At 32.6% G+C, this 24,880-nt stretch overlaps 2 protein-coding genes and 1 pseudogene across 2 annotated transcripts; 1 reads left to right on the top strand and 2 right to left on the bottom strand.

The window, feature by feature from the left end:
- Positions 1-6,292: 6,292 nt before the first annotated feature.
- On the top strand, positions 6,293-14,941 carry LOC11430619 (abscisic-aldehyde oxidase). The gene is made up of 10 exons (XM_024784688.2): positions 6,293-6,711; positions 7,911-9,608; positions 9,914-10,173; positions 10,288-10,497; positions 10,686-10,904; positions 11,226-12,194; positions 12,674-12,769; positions 12,936-13,034; positions 13,319-13,508; positions 14,026-14,941. Exons 1-10 carry the CDS (start codon positions 6,552-6,554, stop codon positions 14,241-14,243), a joined length of 4,119 nt encoding a protein of 1,372 aa, XP_024640456.1. The 5' UTR covers positions 6,293-6,551; the 3' UTR covers positions 14,244-14,941.
- Positions 14,942-15,424: 483 nt separating this feature from the next.
- Positions 15,425-18,079, bottom strand: LOC11432309 (50S ribosomal protein L20). The gene is made up of 3 exons (XM_003617002.4): positions 17,948-18,079; positions 17,290-17,498; positions 15,425-15,769 (listed from the first exon to the last, which is right to left on the bottom strand). The coding sequence occupies exons 2-3, from the start codon at positions 17,473-17,475 to the stop codon at positions 15,590-15,592; spliced, it is 366 nt and encodes a 121-aa protein (XP_003617050.1). The 5' UTR covers positions 17,476-17,498; positions 17,948-18,079; the 3' UTR covers positions 15,425-15,589.
- Positions 18,080-19,445: 1,366 nt separating this feature from the next.
- Positions 19,446-23,293, bottom strand: LOC11420903 (receptor-like protein kinase; annotated as a pseudogene).
- Positions 23,294-24,880: the final 1,587 nt, after the last annotated feature.

Here is a 24,880-nt window from a genome sequence, read left to right as displayed (position 1 = left end):
TCCTCACTTTAAACAATAATAAAATGTTTTTTCCTATAATGAACAACATTTGTAACAATCTCAAACAAGAATTACATGCCCAATAGATCTCTTTCCTGAAGGAAAATAATATCATACTTGTGTTGGTACTAGCTGCAATGGTGGCTTTTAAGTTGAGATTTTTTAAAAGGAAAAGATTGAAGCTTTAATTTTTGTTTCAGTGGTACAAGAATTATAAATAAAAAAGAGGTTAAACTATAAACCGAACAACCGTTAAGGATCCGAACAATTAAAAAGAGGGATGTTTATGGGTACTTTATTTTCTCACTCATCAATAGAATCCAGAAATTAAAACCATAAAAACCATTTCGATTGCAGACGAAAAAGAAAGAGCGCCATAAAAATGAATATAAAAATATTAACTGACTATAGCATGTCCTCATTCAAAGGGCCACCATTGGACCCTTTTATTGTCTATGTTAGGGGCACCTAATTAATTTTCACTTCGACAAATCAGAACATGTCATGTATAAAAGAAAAAGAAAATTCAAAGTTTGGTCAAAATAGCTTGTTTTAAATTTGGAGGACCAAAATAGTATAATTGTGAAATTTAAGGGTCAAAAATTAAATTTATTTTGTTTATGAAATATCTTAGCTAGATGAGGTCTAAATTACCTTCGAATGATATTAGATAATATACCATAAACGTTGAAAACTAACCATATGAGTAAATATTAAACAGTACCTATAAACTAATTTTTCGGTCACTTACATATTTGTGTGACTAATTTTCATTAATTTTTGAATAAATTAATTTAACCAATATCTTAGGCCTATTTTATATAATTTATTTAACGAGTTATATGTATTATACAAGTGACCCATATCAATGAAAATGAACGTTATCTTTTTAAGTTATAAATTGGCCGAATTTTAAATTTTCAAAGGTTTTTCCTCAATATACCGAAGTCTTAAGAAGAAGAGAAAAATCAGGATGAGAAAGCGAGATCTAATAACCTAATCCATAAAATGAAAACTCAAGAACACATGTTGCATAGTCTCTTGCTTTATTTGTGTATATTATTATTTTTTATAATAATAAATAATTATTTGCATTCAAATGCACCTGACATCACTACTTTGTGATTCATGATATGAATAAATACTATAAATTATAGCTTCAAGGGGAATAAATTCTAAAAGCAAAATCACTTTTGATCCTTTAAAATTGAATAAAATATATACCAAAATAATAGAATATTCTTTTATCCTTCAAATTTATTTTGCAAATAACGTATCACTGAAGATTGAAGTTTTAGCTTGTTTGGCTCTAAACATCCAAAAATCAAACACTTATGGTTTCCTTCCCAAAAAAAAGACACTTATGGTTCCAAACATGATATACAAGTTCTCCCAATAAATTTTGTTTCTGTTTAAGTGTAGTTTTCTAGAAAACAATTATTATGTTCTTATCTTATCTATGTTTTCGATGTTCAAAATATTATCAATTTGTCAAAAGGTATTTATGTTTATTTTAGGTTTAAATATTTAAAAAATTAAAATATAAATAACCAACTTAAAATCTAACTCATTAACGGACACATGAGATAGTTAAAAATTAACTTAAAATCAGTTGGGATTGTCAGAATTATGACAATTTTTTCTTAATGTTTTTCAACTTATAAATTAATACACATTCCGGTCACTAATATAAGCAAAAATCTCATTTTTAGATATATTCAATTAATGATGAATGTGACATATAATAAAGACTATATACAATATTAATTGAATGTATCTAAAAAATGGTTTTTTGCTTATATTAGTGATCGAGTGGTGTATTTAGATCAAAAGAAAACTCTTACATTATTACAACTAACAAACTACTGTTAAAGACATACACTAACACTCTTATTATTTTTCAGGAATACGAACAATATAATAAAAATTTATTACGTTAACACATAAACTTCACAAATTTCATTTTTAACTAAAAAGTAACAAGTTTTTTTTGGTGGTTGAGATCTGAACCTCGAACTTTGTCTTTATCAACTGAGCTAAACTTACGAGAGAAAAAAAGTAACAAGTTTGTTTAAAGGTAGTTTTCACCAAAGAAAAAAATAATATAAAATTACTTTTTTTTAAAGGACCATGTAAAAGGACTTGATATAAAAAAAGGGTTAATATATGTTTAATCTCCTGTAATATTAACGATTTTCGGTTTATCTCCTGTAAAAAAAATTGTTTAGATTTCCAACCTTGTAATTTGAAGATTCTTTGATTTTGGACCTTCATGTCATCAAATTACAAAATTTAAGGTACTTTTGCCCCTTATAATTTGAGAGAATTTCTATTTACCTCCTGCCATATCATCGATATTTCAGTTTACCCCCTCCCATATCATTGATTTTTTAGGATCAGGCTCTTCTAAAGTGAGCGATTCACCGTAGAGTATGAAGTGAGTAATATATTATCAACCATTCAACCATTAACTAACAAATCAAGGATGGATATTATGTAAATGCGTAACAAATAATGAATGTGTTGTAATATCGATGCTTTATGTTTTACTTTATACGAGTCAAACCATTTTTTAATAGTCTGTCCTCATAATTTTATACTATCACTTATACTTGAAATAGGGAGTTCAATAACAAAAACCAATTCAATTTATCTTTATAACAGTATGGGAAAATGGGTTGTTGGCTGTAATTTGTAAGCATGTAACAGCTCATGTTGTTTTTGTGATTTAATGAGAATGTTTCATGTATTCTCAGTTTGAAATTCATAATTACAAAAACTAAAAGCTTCTCTCACTAAATGGAATCATTTGAACTAATTAGAATAATTGATTGTTGAAGCATGTAAGTTAATTTTGGGTTTTGATCAATTTGAGAAAGCTCAAGTTATTATGTTGGTGCAGCATCTTGTGAGCCACCCTTGCTTCTTGCAGCTTCTGTTGACTGTGTCCCTACAACCAGTGCATTATTTGTGACACTTATCAGGTTATCATTAGATAAATTTCATTTGAATCTTGTCAAAATAAGTGGGCCTATGCTATTAATTAAATGGTACTTGCATGATTTACTCAATAATAATTGATGTATAGAAAATACTCTTTAGTTCAACAACCATTTAGTGGAAATAAAGGAAATAGAAGAATACTCGGCATTTTTTCTTTAATCAGCAAATATTATTAAGCAAGACTAGCATAAGGTGCATTTGCCCTACATAGGAGGAAAAAGAGTATACAAAAAGAGCCTTAAAAGTTATAACGGACGATATCTCTACACCAAGCAACAACTCAATAAAAGAAACCCTATAATCCTATTACAACAGCATAAGTTCTTAAATGATAAAATTCAATTTGCTTTGATTCAATTATGACGATTCTTAAACTAACTCTTCCTTGATTCAATTAACGATTCTTAAATTTTGAGTTTATCTCTTTCTTACAATTTTTAACAACAAATTCACTTTTTTGAAACATATAATATACTAATGTTTTGAATACCAAAAATGGAACGATTGAGCGACAAAGATGTTATTTTAAAAATAATGACAAGAGAAAATGAAGCAAGAAAAAGAAGTCCCAACTAAAAAAGATTTGTGATTATTTTGACTTGAAATCAAAATAAAAGTATTTGTTATGTTTATTAATATATTTTGCCCAAACCAATGGACATTCATTTTTCAAGTATAAATCTCAGTATGAGAAAAGTTTAGTAGATATGACAATCCAGTCCATGATAAAATAAAAAGCTCAAAGAACACATGATGCAGAGTCTTTGACTCGTATTATTTGTGTTTTATTTTAATTATATAAAATATCATGACATGGTTGTCTGTATACTTTGTGTTTCATTACATATACATAACTTTAATATTTTTTTTAGGGGGATAATTTTTAAATTTTGATTAGCTTATTATTATAAATATTATAAAATTACATAAGCAAATAATAATAGTAATAATCTTTTTACCATATATTGATTATTATTTATTGATATGATAAAATGGGATAATTTTACAATAATCTAAAATAAGCAACATTTTATTGGATATTGTAAAATGACATGTAGAATAAGACGTTTTTTTCAATAAAATGATGGAACGAAGGAGTAAAATTATATTAAAAACGTGTAGTAGTGGATTACTCTTTATTTATTCTGAATGAGATCACGATATAGATTATAGGCCATTTAGAAAGTGATTGCAAATATTGCAAGAAAAATAAATCTACAATGCATCATAATATTGAATTATATGTATAAATAATATTAATGATTAATTTGAATTGTATATTATATTTCATATAGTCAATTCAAACAAGTTAAAGTCATTAAATCAATAAAAAATAGAAAATGAAGGTGCCAGCCACCTCATCTATAGGGAAAAGCTCTGCTTTGTTTGTGAGTTTGCTATTGTGATCTTTACTTTTTGGTTTCTTATAAAATGCTACTAATACTAACACTGGTCAAATTCAATGCTCTTTTTTCTTTTCTTATAAAAAAAGAAGAAAAAAAGCTTTTTCGTTTACTCTTTTCACGTTTCAAAGGTTTCTATCATCCATTTTCTTGTCAAAACAAATTGTTTATCAGAACAAAATAGACAAGTTGTTCGATAACACATTTTTATGACCGGAATTAATTAAAGACTTTTTATAATCACTCCTAAAAAAACTCCGCTTAGACCCAAATCTATCAGTAAAAATATAATCATTATATCAAAAATGCCCTTGTTCATATTCATTTACATTTCTCAAAAACCATTTTTCTCATTCCTCACCCTATTTTTTCACGAGTTTAACGGTGGTAAGTTGATAGTCCAAAATAATTTTACACACATAACCAGTTAAAATATTTCGAATTAGCACGTAAATTAAAAACATTAATTCATGTGACAATTCTAAATATTTTGATTAATTATATGTGTAAAATTGTTCGTACTGTCAACTCGCCACCTTCAAACTCTACAATTATATTACATTCCAACCACGCTAATTTATTCAAGTAACATTTTATACTTTAAATTCCTTAATTAAGAAAGGAGAAATAAGTATCTCTTTTTGGTAGATAAGAACAAGTCTTTTCTTTTCATTCTCTCTATAGTCGAAAGAAACGAAATGAATAATTCTTTTGGTCGATTATAAGTCGAGTTTTTCTATTTACACCCCATGTTTTTCTGGTTACATCCAAATTTTCTTAATTTTTTTTTATAATATCAAAATTGCCCTTTTATATAATTTTTTTTAAAACCCTAATTTTATTCATTGTCAGTGAGTTTCACTCTCTTTCACCCCACAAAGCGATCGATCAAACAATTTGATGTTCAATATCAATCTCCATAAAAATTAAAGAGTGAATCAAAATATTTTTCATCCATACTCAATTGGATATAAGTAAGTGAATTTCTTCTTCTATTTGCTAGTTTCAATTTTTTTCCTTCAACTGCAATGATGCATTGTACGATTACAGTTTTAATTTACATTGACAAGGTTAACTTAAATTCAGTTTAAGTAGGTTCATGTAAACTAAGTTTACATGAACCTACTTAAACTGAGTTTTCATGAACCTACTTAAACTGAGTTAACATGAACCTACTTAAACTGAGTTTACATGAGCCTACTTAAACTGAGTTTATAAAATCGCAAAACTGTGAATCGCAGAACAAGGAAAGCACAAAATCAGAACTGAGAACCCATAATAAGAAAAACACAATCGATTGAAGAACAACACTTGCTAACCTGATTTGCTTCGAATTTTCTTTGAAATCATGAATAGACGTGAGAAAGTATGGTTTTGAAAATCTTCGCAGAACACAATCGATTGATTGGAGAATTATGGTTTTGGAAGAATGGTTTTGGGGTGTAACCAAAAAAGAAGAAATAGGCTTTTTGAAAATCAAATTTTATGAAAGGATAATTTTGTCATTTTGGGGTGCAATCATGATTAATTAGAGTGCAAGTAGAAAAACTCTTATAAGTCATTCACCAGGTGATCACAAAGAAATTACAATAAATATTTTTTTAGTCAAAAAATCAAATGAACATTTTTCAAACAAATGTCATTTTTCTTTAATAAAAAGTAAATGTCTTAAATTTCATTTTATTTGGTGGTGTTTGGAGTTCAAAAACTCTTGAATATATTATACATTATCCTTTTCAATTAAGTTAAACTTATAAAAACGTTCTAAATTTCATTTGAGAATACAACAATGTTAAACCTCTTTTAACCATAGTTCAACTTAAAGATCGCAATCGGATAGTATAATATTCATCTTCAGGTCAATTAAAAAAATATTTGTGTGGAAAGTAGAGAAAGAAACACATGACCGTAAAGAGTGAGATTGGGGCGGTGGGAAGGACAGTGAGTGAGTGAGTATCTTCAAACGTTCCCACGCTACGCTACCCTGCCGTCTCAGTCTCACTAACTTAATTCACTTCCACTTTTTTCTTCTTATTCTCAATAAGCTATTACTATTACTCAATAAGCGATTATAAATACTACAAATGAATGCACTTACATTATAACTTATTTTTACCTGAAAACTCAAAACCAGTTTAGTGAAGTATGGAAGTGAATAAGAGTGAGAAAAATCAAACAACAAGTTTGATTTTTTGTGTTAATGGTGAAAAATTTGAGCTATCCAAAGTTGACCCATCAACCACTTTGATTGAATTCTTGCGTACTCAAACTCGCTTCAAGAGTGTTAAACTCGGTTGTGGTGAAGGTATAATCATACATTAGTTTTTATTTTCTCTATGTTTGACTTTGTCTTTTTGAAGTTTTAATGAATTATTATGCTTTATTTCTGTTTCAATGAAATTAATGTCATACTTTCATGATTATGAATGTTAGCTTAGTTAAATCCTGAATGAATTTTTATTGGAATTATTTTCCAATAAAAAGTTGATTTTTTTTTTTTTTTGATGGTTGAGAATTTGAAGATTTCATGATTTGTGATGCATGTTTATGGTTGTTTGTTAAAAAGCTTACAGATTCAAAGCTAAGATAATAGAAGAATTAAATTACTTTCTGAAAGTGGGATTACTTTGATCATTGTGTAAATAATAATAATATCCTTCAGTTATATCAATGATTTTATTGTGGACCTAATTTGATCTCCTGGTCTGCTAAGAAACAAACACCAGTTGCACTGAAGCCGAAAATTGAGCATTTTGTGTATCTCAAGAAACAGCGGTTTATTAAAATTTTACTCGACAGTGCTATAATGTCGTCATAGGGGCTATTTGATTACATTTATAATACTATGTAACGTATCCGGAGACAATAGCAATCTGTTCAAATTCCACTATCTAGTTGTGGAATAGTTTGGATCAATCTCTTCGGCATGCTAGGGGAATAGTTTGTTCTAATTCCCACACTATTTTGTTATAATCTCAGTGTTATACTCCTCTGCCACAATCCTATCTTACATGCAAGAAAGTTATTTCCAAACAACTTATTGTCAGTCATGTTCCAGCAATCTGATCAACTAGCAGATTCTTTCACCAAACCTGTTTTCTACACTTGTTTTCCAGAAATTCTTAGCAAACTCAGTGTTGAATTTCAATTAATCAACTTGAGTTTGGAGGGGGTGTATTAGAGTATAGGATAATCATCATCTGTAACAACTCAAAGTTTGTTAGCAGTTGGTTATTCTGTCATCAACTGTCAGCATTAGTTCTGTGTTTGTTAATCCTATTCTGTTTTGTGCTGATCTGTATAAATCCTCTCACCACAATTGATAATAGAGACTGGGTTTTAATCAAAGCATATGCAAAACAATCTCTCTTGACAATAATGGTTCCTCTTATTATTGTTACTAACTTTTTTTCTTTCTGATGTTAACTTTTAATAAGTAATGAAAAATTGCGCTCAATTTTCATTTCAGCTTTGAAATTTACATTTTGGCATTGTTGGTTGCAGGTGGTTGTGGTGCTTGTGTAGTTTTAATCTCAAAATATGATCCTTTAGTTGACAGAGTCGAGGATTTTACGGCAAACTCTTGTCTCACACTACTTTGTAGCATACATGGATGTTCAATAACAACAAGTGAAGGCATTGGAAATAGCAAACAAGGATTGCATCCAATTCATGAAAGATTTGCAGGATTCCATGCTTCTCAATGTGGCTTTTGTACCCCTGGAATGTGTGTTTCACTCTTCGGGACTCTTGTTAATGCCGAGAAGAAGACTAATTGTCAAGAGCCACCTTCCGGGTTCTCAAAAGTTACTGTTTCTGAGGCTGAAAAGGCTATTGCAGGGAACCTTTGTCGCTGCACTGGTTATCGGTCCATTGCTGATGCCTGCAAAAGTTTTGCTGCTGATGTTGATATGGAGGATTTGGGGTTGAACTCTTTCTGGAGAAAAGGAGAAAGCAAGGACTTACAGCTTAGTAAAATGCCTCGATATGATCACCAGCACAAGAATGTTAAATTTCCTATATTTTTGAAGGAAATAAAGAATGATTTGTTCATAGCCTCTGAGAAACACAGTTGGCACAGGCCCACCAGTATAAAGGAGCTTCAGAACATTTTGAATTTAAACCATGCCAATGGAGTCAGGATAAAAGTTGTCACGAATAATACTGGTATGGGATATTACAAAGATAACGAAGGCTATGATAAATATATTGATTTGAAGGGCATTTCTGAGCTCTCAAAGATCAGAAAGGATCAATCAGGGATTGAAATTGGAGCAGCAGTAACCATATCTAAAGCTATTGAAGTACTAAAGCAGCAAAGCAAGAGTGACTTTATCTCAGACTTTGTAATGATACTTGAAAAGATTGCTGACCATATGAGTAAAGTTGCCACTGGGTTTATTCGGAATACAGCCAGTGTAGGTGGCAATTTGGTGATGGCACAAAAGAACAATTTTCCCTCGGATATTGTTACAATACTACTTGCAGTGAACTCAATGGTTCATATAATGAATGGCACACAATTTGAATGGATAACATTGGAGGAATTTCTGGAAAGACCACCATTAAGTTTGGAAAGTATACTTTTAAGCATTAAAATTCCAAGTTTGGAAACTATTAAAAGTACGTCTTCGGAACGAAGAAATAGATTCCACTTTGAAACTTACCGAGCTTCTCCTAGACCGCTTGGAAATGCCCTTCCATACTTAAATGCTGCTTTCCTTGTTGAGGTGTCTCCAAGTGAAAATTCTGGTGGGTCCATGATAGATGCTTGTAGGCTGTCTTTTGGTGCTTGTGGGAATAAGCAAGCAATCAGAGCAAAAAATGTTGAGGAGTTTTTAATAGGAAAGATGTTAACTGTTGGCATTGTGTATGAAGCTGTCAATTTGATTACAGCCACTATTGTACCTAAAGACGAAAACACAAAAACAACTTACCGTTCAAGTTTAGCAGCTGGTTTTGTTTTTCAGTTTTTTAACTCTCTAATTGAAAATTCTGATGGAGAGACCAACTTTTACGTAAACGGATATTCTAAAAGGCCTTATGTGAAGGATTTTGAATTGGAAGAGAATCAGAAGCTGGTCCATCATGAAAAAACTCCAACATTATTGTCATCTGGGAAGCAAGTCCTTGAAGCAGGAAATGAATATCACCCCATTGGAAAGCCAATCATTAAATCGGGAGCTGCACTTCAAGCTTCAGGTTTGTTTTGTGTCATTTAGATGTGAATTAATTTTTTTTAAGGAAAGATTTTATTTAATATACTGACTGATTTCTATTATTTATTTATTTTCTTTCTTTGCATTTCTACCAATTTTTCAAAGTAGCGAGCTTAAATATTTACATGACAGAATTTGGTATCTATATTCATGCAAAATTCCATTTTCTAGAGGATGAGTCATGGCACTTATTTTATTCTGATTCGGTGTTTGTCAAATATGAATTTTTCTAAATAATTGTTTTAATTTCTATCAAGTATCAAATATTCATGAATGAATCGTACACAGGAGAGGCTGTATTTGTGGACGACATTCCTTCACCACCAAATTGCCTGCATGGAGCATATATTTATAGTGAAAAACCATTGGCAAGGGTAAGGAGTATAAAACTCAGCTCTGAATTGCAGCTGGATGGAGTGAAAGACATCATTTCAAGTAAAGACATTCCCAGTGGTGGGGAAAACATTGGAGCAAAGACAATATTTGGCACAGAACCTTTATTTACAGAAGAGATTGCCAGATGTGTTGGAGAACGTCTAGCCTTTGTGGTTAGTTCTTAAATCTCTCATTTTGCCGATCCAACAATTTATGAGATTATTTCTCATTACTTTGGAGATTGATGTGCGACACACTACCTTATTACTCACCAATAGGTTTTATAGGTTGCAGATAGTCAGAAACTTGCAGATATGGCAGCAAACTCGACCATTGTCGATTACGATATTGAAAATCTTGAACCACCTATTCTATCTGTTGAAGATGCTGTTAAAAGATCAAGCTTTTTTGAAGTTCCTCCTTTTCTCTACCCAAAACATGTTGGTGATATATCAAAAGGAATGGCAGAAGCTGATCGCAAGATTCTTTCTGCTGAGGTACATGGAATATATTTATTTTTCTTCTTTCTTTCACATCCTTCTCTGATTTCACAACTTTATGGTCATCTACGTTGGTTTCTAATCAGATGTATAATTTTGCTGCGGTATAATTAAGGTGTAATTGGTTATATATCTATTGGTCAAATTTATTCATTGTCATCTATTTATCTCAATGCAAAATCCAGATGAAACTTGGGTCTCAATACTATTTCTATTTGGAAACACAAACTGCACTTGCTGTGCCAGATGAAGACAATTGCATTACAGTTTACTCTTCAAGTCAATGCCCTGAGTTCACTCATTCTACTATTGCAAGATGCCTTGGTATTCCTGAAAGTAATGTTCGAGTAATAACAAGAAGGGTTGGAGGAGGTTTTGGAGGAAAGGCCATAAAATCAATATCTGTAAGTCTGAAGTTATGTTTTAATTTTTTAATTTATTTAAAATTAATAAAAAAAAAATCACTTTTGTAGTACCATTAACTGCTAAGTATTGCAGTGTGTAAACATGACTGCTGGATTTTCTGTAGTTTGGAGAAGTCACTGATATTAAAAGCTAATGAAGAAAAGAAATCTAAGATACCCTTTGAAATTGAATTTGAGACCGCTCAACATTAATTATTCCACATTAAATCCAAGTAGTCTTATTAAAACCACATGAAAATTATGTACATATAGACAAATATATCTGAAGTCTGAAGAAGTACTGACAACCATATCATGCAGACTGCTACAGCTTGTGCACTCGCTGCACAGAAATTATGCCGCCCTGTCAGGATGTATCTAAATCGAAAGACTGATATGATAATGGCGGGAGGAAGGCATCCCATGAAGATAACATACAGTGTCGGGTTTAAGAATGATGGGAAAATCACTGCATTGGAGCTTGAGATATTGATCAATGCTGGTATATATGTTGATATAAGTGCAGCATTGCCACTTAGCATAGTTGGTGGACTAAAAAAGTATGACTGGGGTGCGCTATCTTTTGATATAAAGGTATGCAGAACAAATCTTCCCAGTAGATCTGCAATGAGGGGCCCCGGGGAACTACAGGGATCATTCATTGCTGAAGGTATAGTAGAAAATGTTGCAGCTACACTTTCAATGGATGTAGATTCTGTGAGAAGCATTAATCTTCACACACACACAAGTCTTCAGTCATTCTATGAGCATTCTTCAGGCGAACCTTTTGAGTATACCTTGCCTTCAATATGGAGTAAGTTAGCCGTTGCTGCAAATTATGAACAAAGAATCAAGATGGTGAAAGAGTTTAACAGAATTAGTACTTGGAAAAAAAAGGGAATTTCTCGAATACCAGTTGTTATTCAACTGACTCTAAGACCAACTCCTGGAAAAGTGAGTATTCTGTCGGATGGTTCTGTTGTTGTTGAAGTTGGTGGAATTGAAATTGGTCAGGGTCTCTGGACAAAGGTTAAACAAATGGCTGCATTCGCCCTCGGTACAATTCAATGTGATGATGGAACTGGAAGTCTCTTGGACAAAGTAAGGGTTGTACAAGCTGATACAGTGAGCTTGATTCAAGGGGGATTCACTGCTGGGAGTACTACATCAGAGGCAAGCTGCGAAGCAGTTAGGCTTAGCTGCAATATCTTGGTTGAAAGGTTGAAGCCTCTCAAGGAAAAGCTGCAGGAAGAAATGGGCTCTATCAAGTGGGAGACACTTATTCTTCAGGTAGCTACATTACTGTTATGTTAACAGGGTTTAATTTCAAATATTGATAGATTTCTCTTCAGCAAGAAGTTTTGAGAACATCCTAATCATGAGTGTTAACATGAAGGAAATAGTACTTTATCTGGTTTCTCTCTTTACGATCCATATGAAAAAACTATTTATGTTTAAATTTCACCGTTGTCTGCATTATTTATAGAAACTTGTATTTTTCATTTCATATTGATGCATCTATCATGGTATTTATAATTGTGCATGAGGTATATCTTTGTATTTGTAATTGTGCATGAGATACATTGCCTCAACCTTTTCCTGTTGAGGTCTAATAGTATGTGTGCGGAAAGTGGCACTTAGCATGTTCACAATTTATGGGAGAATATCCAACCGTTTTAAACTGGAAAATACTGAGGGACTAAATGTGCAATGGAGTTGAGGGCAGATAATTATTTTTCTTCTTTTGCTGACTATTTATCAATCTGCAGGCATACATGCAATCTGTGAACTTATCAGCGTCTTCATTTTACGTACCCAGCAATAACTCGATGATGTACGTTAATTATGGTGCTGCAGTAAGTGAGGTAATATGTTTTTCTATGCACATCTCAAACCTTAATGGTATAAGTTCATTAAAAGCGACTTTTATTAAATGTAAAGTACTTAAATTGTCACACCAATCGTATTACTGAAGTAACTGAGCTGAATTATTGTATGCCATCATTCTAAAAAATGGAAATTATTTCTCAGGTGGAAATAGATCTTCTGACTGGTGAAACCAAATTTCTTCAAACGGATATTATCTATGATTGTGGACAAAGTCTCAACCCTGCTGTGGATTTAGGACAGGTATGCTACAAGCTCAACCCTAATCAAGGGCTATCTTAATATAAGAGTTGGAGGCACAAGAATATTTTATTTAATCCCTCTATTCCGCAGCTATTAATATTTTTAGTCTTCTATTTTTGTAGATTAGATTTATTTTCTCTCCTCTCCCTTTGCAAACATAACAAGGAGGGTTATTTTTCGTACCCTCCCTTGGACCAAACACTGTAAGGTAAATGCGCAAAGGGATAGACCGATTTGGTTTGTTCTCTTGAATCAGCTAATAACAATATGATACCATCCTGCAGATTGAAGGAGCTTTTGTCCAGGGATTGGGGTTCTTCATGCTTGAAGAATATGAAACAGACATTAATGGTTTATCGTTGGCAGATGGCACATGGAACTACAAAATCCCTACAATAGACACTATCCCTCAACAGTTTAATGTTGAAATTTTCAACAGTGGACATAACCAGCATCGTGTGCTTTCCTCAAAGGGTATGGATCAAGTTCTTAAAATTCTGGATATGCATTAAATTATGTTTTCGTATTAGTATTTATTTTAGGATCCGGCTCTTCTAAAATGAGAAATTCACTGTAGATTGTAAAATGAGTATAATCAACCATTGATTAAACTTAAGGGTAAGATATTAAACACATGTATAATAAATAACGAGTGTGTTGTAATATCAATGCTTAAATTTTTCGCTTTAGACGAGTCAAATCCTTTTTTAATACTGTTTTCATAATGTCACAGCACTCATACTTGAAATAGGGAGTTAAATAACAATAATCAAGTCAATTTTATCTGAATCATTGTATGAGAAAATGTAATGTTGGTTGTAACTTGTAAGCATGTCGCAACTTTTGTTATTTTTGTGAGTGAATGAAGTTGTGAAAGGTTCATGTTTTCCAGTTTGAAATTCTCAATAACTACTAAAACCTTTTCTCATTAAATGATATTTGTCAGTTTAAAATTCTTAATTGAAAAAATTAAATGAAATTTGTGTTGCAGCTTCTGGCGAGCCGCCCCTACTTCTAGCAGCTTCAGTTCACTGTGCCACAAGAGCAGCTATCAAAGAGGCAAGGAAACAGCTTCTTTCATGGCGCAACTTGGATGAACCTGATTCAACATTTGAGTTACGGGTTCCTGCAACCATGCCTGTGGTAAAGGAACTCATTGGACTAGACGTTGTAGAAAGATATTTGAAATGGAAGATGAGCAGGGTGTAAAAGGGTGCGGTTATCATGCATAAGGCATCCTTATGCACCCTGCATAAATCCCAGCCCATTAACCGGTAGCCCAACATAATTGTTTCATACACCCCAACCCATTTTGTCATACACCCCCAAGCGAAACCAAACGAAACGAAATCAAAACAACACAGGAAGCATCATCCATCCATTCCTCTAAATTCTTCAATGCTACCTTCTTATGGAAATGCAACTTTCTTATTCATTTTACGAGGAACAAATCATTTCAAGGGTCTATTTTGCTGGATATTTACATCACAAATTTTGGTATATGCTTTGTTCATCAAGTTCTTCTGCTGCATAACAAATTCAATTACAAGCCAAAAAGTGGTGATTCACCCAAAAAAAATAGTAATATGTGGTCTTTTAATATCACAAATAGTAGTGGACTGGAATAATTTGAGGTATACATACAAACAATAATACACAGGCTAGCTCAGAAGGGTAGCTTTTGCAACAAAGGAAAAGGATAAGCTGGATAGCAGAGTAGATTCTATGCAATATTGTCATGCTGAACTTCTGTTGTATAATTTTTTCTATATATATGATGCATCTTACGGCAATATTTTAGATATTATGTGAGGTATTATTGTTCATAAGGTGTAAATTAAGTGAAAAGAGTTTTGCTATTATTATTCATTAATAAAATTGTTAAAGTGAGGTCCATCTCTTCGGAATTGTCTGATGTCATATGTTTTATTATAGGCAATACATGTTCAAAGGAAATGCGTAAAAAAAATGTTCAAAAAAAAAGAAACAGCTCTGTGTGAATTTGGTTTAAACTATTTATTCTTGTGTGGTGCAATTTGAATTCATTTAGTTTCAACAATCCAGTTTAGTTGATTGAAGTTTTTTGGCCATGCTTTCCGTTTTCAACTAATCTATGAGTCTGAATTGGGGCATCGGACTTTTTACACACATATTGGCTGCCTCCCAAATGTTCGATTTCAGAAATAAACTTGGATTTTTTTCCCTTGAGGAGGAGAGCCATAATATCAACTCTCCTAATGCCATTGAGATGTAATTTTTGGTTTAGAAGGGACTAAGGAGTAGAAAATATGTAAATGTTGAAGAATTTTCTATTTTATCATTGAGCCTAATGGCGATCATAACTAAGCTTCATTTTTGTAATTGTGCAATATTACAGAAATCAAAGCAAGTTAAAGGAAAACCAGAGAGGGAAAATCATGTGGTTAAGAAGCACTACTCAAGAGTATGAATCATAGGCATACATAACTGTTCATTATTTGTAGTGTAATCCTGAAACATACATTAACCATTCTGACATAAACTACCTCTAAATGTTTGCTGAAGTGCCAATTGCTCTAAAAGGACACCTTTCTTGGAGGGACAACCACATTCTTGTTTCCAGGAAATGCATTTCGTGATATGTCCACCAATGACTTGAAACTATAGGGTTCATGCATAGATATCTCTGATAAAACCTTTCTGTTAAGTTGAATATTCTCCTTCAACAGCCCATGCATGAAGTTCCCATAATTGACCTGCAAAGAGAAGGCAAATCAGTTTGACAAAGGAAATATCAGAAGATCACACACACCGAAACTGCATGCTGTTTAAAAAGTTATGCAGAAGAATAGGTCCATGCTTCAAACATAAAAGGAGCCATGGAGGCATTAACGCGAGAAAATTTACACATTCCAGATGCAGGATTAACTTAATGTTTGAGGATAAAAAGTATCACTCACACGTATGGTATGCAGTCCATGGCCATTTTGGTATCCAGATGCATGTTCACTTAACAATTCAAACTTCCTTCTAAGTCAACCAATTTGCTTCTAAGAAACTCATTTAAAACTAACCGAGCTTTAACAAAATCGTCAATACCACTAAATTTTTTCACCCAATAGGAGTCCTCACGAGATGGGGATAATACATGCAATAGATGGTAACAAAGCCACCTAGTTGGCGAAGAACGAATTCCATGCCATGGTTCATTCGGGAAAATGTAGAGCAAAGTTTTGAAACAGAGCTACAATTAATCGTTGAGGACAGGGGCAAAGTTGGAATGATGAAAGAAGACGCTCTCTCTCCCAATTTCTTCACATAAATGGCAAGACACGCGGTAATTTAATCGCTCTTCAATATCTAGGCTAAACCAAACGGTAGAAGTTCCGTGTGTCTCTACTAATTCTCTCGTTCCCCTCTCTCCATTTCAATTTAACCTCTACCAAACACACTATAAGTGAAAAGGAATTGAGAAGATTGCAATAGACAGACAAAATTCAATCACATTCAACTTTTGAAGATCCTGGATATTTTAAGACTAGAGAAAGGAATCACTGATTGAAGTGATTTAGCAAATCAAATATGACTAACAGGAGAAAGATAAGCATAAAAATGAAGGGTAGGAAATCAGTCCAAAGTTTCCAGACAATGCTAAAGCAAAGAATCTCGGGTAACAAACATCATGACAATTGACAAATCAGAAATTTTCTTTTGAATGGTAATACAGTATGACTATATATTCTGCAAGGCTTATTTAAATAAGCAGCAATTTAAAAATATAGAGTGTAGTTTTTACTGTCAGACATGTCAAGTGGATATAGTACTTAAGTTGAACATGTAGATATCAGAATGAGGAGAACAAGGTCCATAATCATGATATTTCCATCACCAAGATGTTAATCAATAATAGAGCTTTGATGAAAACAGCAGCAGAAATATTAAGGCTTGTTTAACATGGCAAAACATTTTCTGCTTATATTTCCTATTTTCACTAATAATTACATATATACAGCTATGTAGTACCAACTCTTCAAATTGAACGTGACTTACATTGAATAAATTCATTTTCTCAAACTATTACAGGTGTCGATGTGTCAGTGTCGTGTCCGGCTTCATATGACACATTGTTTTCACTATCTTTTTGTGCTTTCGAATATTTGTATAGGAAATACTATTTTCCTCAAACTAATCAGTGCATTGCATTGGTATGCATTGTATTGAAGAGTAAAAGATTACGAGTTAGTAGTAAATAGATAAATGGAGAAAGAAGACATACACCATGAATGCGGGTGCCAGCATTAATCCGTTGGATCCAAAGAGATCGCATGTCCCTCTTTTTGTTCCGGCGATCCCTGTAAGAATACTGCAACGCCTTCTCCACTCTCTCCCTAGCAATCCTAATGCAATTCTTTGCTCTTCCCCTGAACCCCTTTGCCAACTTGAAAATCTTATCCTTATTCATTTTCTTCTCTGCTTCTTTCTACCCTGGAATCACAATCACAAACATAATTAAAATTTAGAGCAATATCATGAACACCCCTAACAATAAAACTCTGTTTAATCTTGAAAATAAAATGTTATTAAAATCAGAACAGCTATCAAACATGAAAATTTCACACTTCAAAAAATAATTAAAAAATATCACTTGCCTTGAAAATTCCAAAAAAAACAAAAAACAAAAATTCAAATGAACATTTCATCTTTGTGAAAGAATATTCCGAAAAATTTGTAAAATGAACATTTTCACACTTGAAAAACTGCTAAAAAAAACATAATAAAACCCAAAACTTGCGTTTAAAAATCCAAAAAAAAAAAAAGCAAAACAGAAACGAACTTAAATTCGGAAGCAGAATAAGAAGCATTTCTGTTTTGCGGCACAAATCGCGATGGTACCGCATCGTGACGGGCGATTCAACAGATAGAAAAATGAAAACCTGAACGATTTTCCGACGGCCGACGAGCAAACTCCGGTTGCGTTTTCCGGCAGTTAAGTTCAGTGGCTGACTCTAATCCAATTTGTGTTTCTGAGATTTTTAGGGTTTTTATGTGTCAAAATATTATTATTATTATTATTATTATTATTATTATTGTTGTTGTTGTTGTTGTTTTTTTAAAGGAAAATATTATTAGTTTTTTTAGGGGATTTGTAAAAATATTATTATTGTTAAAAAGTAAATATGTTTTTACCTGCAATTTTTATTTTTCTCAAATGTGATTTTCAGCTTAAAATTATTTCATATTATTAATATTAAGAGGTAATAGTCATTTTGATTCGTGAATGTAAAACGAGTAGTCATAATAGTTTTCAACGTATTAAAATTTTAAAATAGTTTTTAATTGTATACTTTGTTAGTCAAAATAGTCTCTAACATTAAAATAGTATTTCAATGTCAATATTAACTTTCACACGGATATGATAATAAATATGTATATTGAAGGACTAATACGACAATATTTTTTTTAACAAGCTAATACGACAGTATTAACAAAGTATTTTAGTGTTATTGACTATTTTGACTAACAAAGTGCACAATCAAAGATTATTTTAAAATTTTAATGTATTGAGAGATTATTCTGGTCTTTGAATATTTCTATGTTGAGTCGTTATAAAGAGATAGAATTTTGATTACCTTATATTATATTGTTTGATATCTAGCTTCTACATATGAAAAAAAATGAGTGAATTCAAATTGAGGTATATGCAGAAAAACTATCATTTTTATTCTTGAAAAATATAAAATGATAGTATTTAAAAGGTTTTCTACTATGATCACAAGACCAAATAAATAGTGATTGGACACGTTTAAAGAGATTTTTTTTTTTTGGTTAACACATAAAATATTATCTTCAAAACATTCAATATTTTTTTTTATCAATTTCCATTTTATTATTAAAAAAAATATTTTTGTATGTGTGTGCCAAATACTATCTTATTTTGATAGTGTGAGCATATAAGAATTCATATTTATGCTAAACACATCGCTTGATGTTTGAATCTTGGGATGTAAACGTAGTATTTCCTACAGTCGCCTAGTCCTTGTTTTTTCTTTACTTCACTAAATAATTTTAGAAGTAAATTTGCTTCAAACATCGAAACATAGTAGAAGGTGAGTGTTTTAAAATTGAGAGTTGGTAATACATACATGATATTCATCAACCACAATTGGTGTTCAAATACACCCTTGTAATTGTAGTTAATGATTTTTAGCTGCGACACATTTTTAAACTGCATTAACCATCTAACTTGCCGTCAAATTTGATCTCAAAATTTTGGATGTTTGACTCTAGTCTTATTAATCTAGTCCATTGTTTTTGGAGCTCCAAATTTCTGGAGAAAACAATCACATGAACTAATGAAAGGATTTCATCCACAATAGTTTTTCCAGTTCAGAATTAAGAGCAAGCAAACCAAGTTCAATTTTGAACTGCACAATCAAATCTACAACAACTTTTATCAGTGTGGTATGGTTGAATTAAAAATTTCAGAGTTGTATTTGACTATGGAAACAATAACAGCAATCTTCTTACATCTTCATAAAACATGATAACACGGTTGAGTCAAGTTCAGAATAGAAGCACAAAATGTCTAAAAGTCACTCACATGTGCCAAAATTGTGTATCAAGTTTTGACGTGTACACATAAATCCCGTTACAATTTGCAAATAACCCTTGGTTGTCACATCCAGTCCACCATCTATCCACATAAATTTATGATGTGCTCTCTACGCTCTTGCCGCCCACCTTTGAAATTTTTCAGCAACTATTCACTAATTTGGAAAGAGGCCTCGGTTTGGTTGGTATTTATACTTATAGAGTATGATGAGTATGATTTGGTCTGTAAGTACAAGGACTTCTGCAGGTGCCTATATTGACCCCAATGTGATAGGAAAAACCAGTTGAAAGGTTTGGTAAGTATTGGACCAGTGATAGAGGGACGGAAGATCAAACTAGACCAAGCATAGGTTATTTTTGGAACAACTAGATTCGCTATGCCAAAAACTTTTTTATACTGAATCTTACCATTTCCCATCAGTTCCACTACAAGTCCATCACCATATTGCACCTCATCATACCTCATCTTAAACAGGTTCTTATTATAAAAGCCTATAACAACTTTCATGGTTGTCCTCTTTCGTGGATCCTTCTCTGTGCATTGTAATGCCAATGAAAGCACTGCATTGACTTGCTTGACTAGTGTTATTGAATTAGGAAATGCACTTACAAGGTATGGATCAACAATGTTCTCAATTTTTCCTGTCTCCATCATTACAGATCTAGCCCAAGTAACTATGTGCGTCTCCTCTGCCTCATCATTCATAGAAGGAACTAATAATTTCTTTCTGGTTATTATCTCGAGCAAAACAACTCCGTAGCTATATACATCAGACTTCCTTCCCGGCACTACATCATATGCATTCTCTGTCACAGATAACAATGCAAACATGTTAGAAAATACTATCTTGCAAAACTCCATTTTGAGCTGTGTTGTCATTATCACATCCTACAAATCAAATTACTATTGTCTAAGAACGGGGTATGAAAATCAACAATAATTGTAGATGACGAAATAATTACCCGGAGCAATATATCCAGGGGTACCAACAACACGCGACGAAAGCATTTTCCTGGTTTCAGAGTGACTATTAGAATCTTCAGACAGCTTCTTGCATAGAGCAGTGCCAAAATCAGATATAATAGGTTCCATATTGTCATTAACAAGTATGTTCTTTGGTTTGATGTCTCGGTGCACTATTGGTGGAACACAATCATAATGCAGATACAATAGTCCTTGAGCAATTCCGACTGCTATTTTACACCGCACATCCCACGTTAATGGTGGTGGAGGTTTCTTTTCATGCAAGATATCATGAAGGCTTCCATTTTCCATGAATTCATATAAGATTAAACCATAGTCATTTCCAATCCAGTAGTCCAAACATTTGATTAAATTTCGATGCTTAAACATCCCTAGGACTTCAACTTCGTTGCGCGTGATACTTAGCCGCTTTTGCTTGTTCCGTCTGAATTCAACCTTCTTTACAGCACAAACAGTTTCACAAATTATAGCTTTGTACACAATACCATGTGCTCCTCCACCAATAATATACCGATCATTTAGGTTCTCAGTAGCCTCCAACACTTGCTTATGAAGGTCAGGCAGCTTCCTTCCTCCTCCTCGTTTATTAGAAATCCTTTTATTAAGATCAGAGGTCCTTTTCAATTCATCTCTATTGAGATACATTCGAATTATTATTAGCAGTGGTACAGATATACATATCGAGGATCCAAGTACTATCGTCACAATTTTAAGTTCACTGATCCCTATGTGACCAGTTGATTTGTCGACACAGAGATTTACATAAACAGATTTAATGCAACTCGAACAACATAGGAGAGGATTACCCATGAATGATGATGGTGAGGAATTCAATAAATTCATTAGACCTTTTGGTACAGAACCATGGAAGAGATTGAAAGAAATATTGACCTCAATTAATGAAACAAGACCACCAAGGGCATCTATGCTTCCTGTTAAATTGTTCAAGGATATATCTAGACTTTGCAATTGCTGCAGTCCTATCCAGTCAATTCCTGAAGGAATGTCACCTTTCAATCCATTAGCACTAAGATTCAATCCATAGAACAGATTGCGCAATAATAAAATCGATCGCAGGAATTTTGCCTCCAAACAAATTTCCACCAAGTTGTAACTCGCGGAGGTTGTTAAAATTTGGCAAAAACCCTGGGATACCTCCAGTGAAGTAATTTTCTCTTAAAATCAATGTGGTTATGTTTCTCCAACTTCCCAAACTTGATGGGACTGATCCATTTAGGAAATTGAATCCCACATCAAAATGATCCATTTTAGTACAATTTGACAGCTGAAGAGGCAATGGACCTTCCAAGTTGTTAGAAAGATCCAAAATCACAAGGTTTACAAGGTTTCCCAGCTGTGATGGTATGAGCCGTGCAAATTTGTTCCTTGACAAATTAATGTATGTAAGATTTGTGCAATTTCCCAAACTTGATGGAATCCGTCCACTGATTTTGTTCTTACTCATGTCCATGTATTTCAGGTTCAAATTACTTTCAAAATCGGGAAGAGACCCGGTGAAATTATTTTCATTGAGAAACAACCTCATCAGAGTTTCACATCTTCCTACATCAGAAGGTATATTGCCTTGAAGTTGATTGATTCCCATGTTTAGCACTAGCAAATGCTTTCCAAAGCAAATATTGGGTGGGATATTACCACTGAACTTGTTATTCATACAGTCCAACTTCACTATGCTGCTGTTTATTCCCAAGCTTTGAGGTGTGACTCCTGAGAACTGATTATCAAACAATGAGATATTTTTTAGATACTTGAGCTTTGTCATCTCGAAAGGTAGTTCCCTGGAGAGGCTGTTGTTGTGAACCAATATGTGCACAAGACTTGAAATTCTCCAAACACTGACCGGAATTTCGCCTCTCAAACGGTTGAAAGAAAATTCAAGGTCCTCTAATTTGCTGCAATTACCAAGAGATGTAGGAATAGTCCCTGACAACTGATTACCATATAGATACAACCTCAATAGACGAGTCAAGTTTCCAATATTTGTTGGGATAGGACCACTAAGTAGGTTACTGTGCAGGCTAACTTCTTCAAGGGATTGAATTTGAAACAAAGAATCTGGAATTTCACCAGTCAACATATTGGAAGCCAATGCCATAAACTGTAACTTCTGCAAATTTTTCAAAGTATATGGTATCTTTCCACTGAATCTGTTCTCAGAAAGCTCTAAATTCTGAAGCAAACTACAGTTACTTAACTCTGAAGGTACTTTTCCGGAGAAAGCATTACCAAACAACAAAAGGTTCTGTAAATGATAAAGATTTCCTATTTCTGGTCCAAGCCGACCAAAAATCCCTTGACTAGGGAGGTTAAGGGAAATTAAATTGTTGGCATGGTCACATCGAACACCAACCCATGAGCATGGATTGGAATCAGAAGGATTCCAGCTAGAGTCGATGATAGGAGGAACAATGGTCCAGTCTGTCATGAGTGACAACAGAGTCAAACCATCATAGTTAAGAGCAGTAGCACCATGCAAAAAGGAAATAGTCAACAAGTGTGTGATAATTCTACTGCTATAGCTAGTTCTTTTCATTGAGACTGAGACAAGGTTGTTTGTAAATTGCAATGAAATAAGAAACACTTACCTTGTCAAGTTACAGAGAAAGAAACTAAGTTCATGAATGAGGTTGTTTTGTTCTTTGAGTTTGGTTACAAAGTTAGGGAGAATTATCTATAAAAGAAGTCACACTATATGTCTTCGTCAACCATGCATGGGAAATAAGATGAAGTCAATACTGCAAACATACAAGTTTATTCTCTGACACACATTTGTTGATAATAGTAACAGCTTAAAATTGTTTTGTATTTTTCTGAAATTGTTCATCCAATTATACCACAAATTAGTTGGCCTTTGGCATTCTTGTTATTCACTACATAAAATTTAACCTTCCCCAGTAAAAAAAGAGACAAAGTAAAATATTATTTTATCAAGTTAGTGATAGGTTATGGTGTACTATTATTATTATTTTTCATTCATTTTTAATGTGACTTTCACTTTGAAAACTATTTCATATTATAAATTATATATATTATTTACACATTAAAATGTTTTTTTCTTCTTCTTTTTGGGTTAAATATGTCAAGTCTTTATGAAATAATAAGTATCAACATGACACAAGTGGTCAATGTTTGAGTCTCATAATCATTTAATCTAGAGTCCAATCTATGGCCGGTGTGTATGGAAAATAATATAATGTTATAGATCAAATTCCTAAATATCTATTTGACTTTTATAAAATATAAAAAGATTGTTTTTGGTCTCTAGCATGAAGTTTAAAAAAGCTAAATATAATTCGTTAACATATCACTCTGATTTAATCTACTTATCTTGTCTATTTAGAGCTCAAATGAGGGCTCAAAATTAATGACTTTGTTTGTGAGAGTAAATTAAACCTTTATTACCAAGTTTTCAGAGGTTGTACATGTGCTTTCTCAAAGATTAGATGCTTCCAGTTGCATTGACTATTGTTGAAGTGAGACAGAGAACTATCTGTACAAATGAATGTAATTTAAAAAAATAAATTAAACTTATTGGATTGTAATTTTTCTTATATTTCTTTGTAAAAAAAAGTTATTCTAATCTGTTGAATTGCAATGACATTATTGTTGACATCACATTCGCTTCGGTTGAATCAAATTGAATTCAGAGGGTAAGACAATGTTTAATTACATTCCAATTTCCTTATTATCATTACTCTTAAGTTGTGTTCAGTCAAACTGTTATTGTTGTCTTTGCATTGAATAATTCATAGCAACAGAATTTCTCGTAGCTTTTTGACAAAATGCATAAAAGGAGCTGCTGATTAATAAATTCAGCTTTAGTATGGTGTAGTTTCAGAGGATATTTAAATTCAATTCATCCCTATCATTTACAAAATTGTAAATGATACTTTTGCTTTTGAGCAGGTGCAAAACAATTTCTCAGGAAAAAGATCAATCTGCAATGCGAATAAAGGTACAGCTTCAGTTCTGTTCATATCTACTTATAATCCTACAAGAGAAAGTCAGAGATAGATAAAATTAAGTCATATATTTTCTGTTATATCTAGTATCCATTTGTGTAGTTTGCTAAGATTTGGTTATTTTCATATATGTTGGTTAACCTCCTAATCATGAATTAACAATATTTTGTTCCCCAAATACATGATACCTATATCCTATATACACACATATATTTATATCAATGGAGATGCAGCCCATGCTGTTTTGTCAATGGAGATGGTAGTCAATGCCGACAACTGGCGTGTTA

The sequence above is a fragment of the Medicago truncatula genome, chromosome 5 (assembly GCF_003473485.1).
Source record: "Medicago truncatula cultivar Jemalong A17 chromosome 5, MtrunA17r5.0-ANR, whole genome shotgun sequence".
Classification (NCBI taxonomy): Eukaryota; Viridiplantae; Streptophyta; class Magnoliopsida; order Fabales; family Fabaceae; genus Medicago; species Medicago truncatula.
The sequence above is the reverse complement of the archived record's forward strand: the minus strand, read 5'-3'. Positions and strand labels throughout refer to the sequence as shown.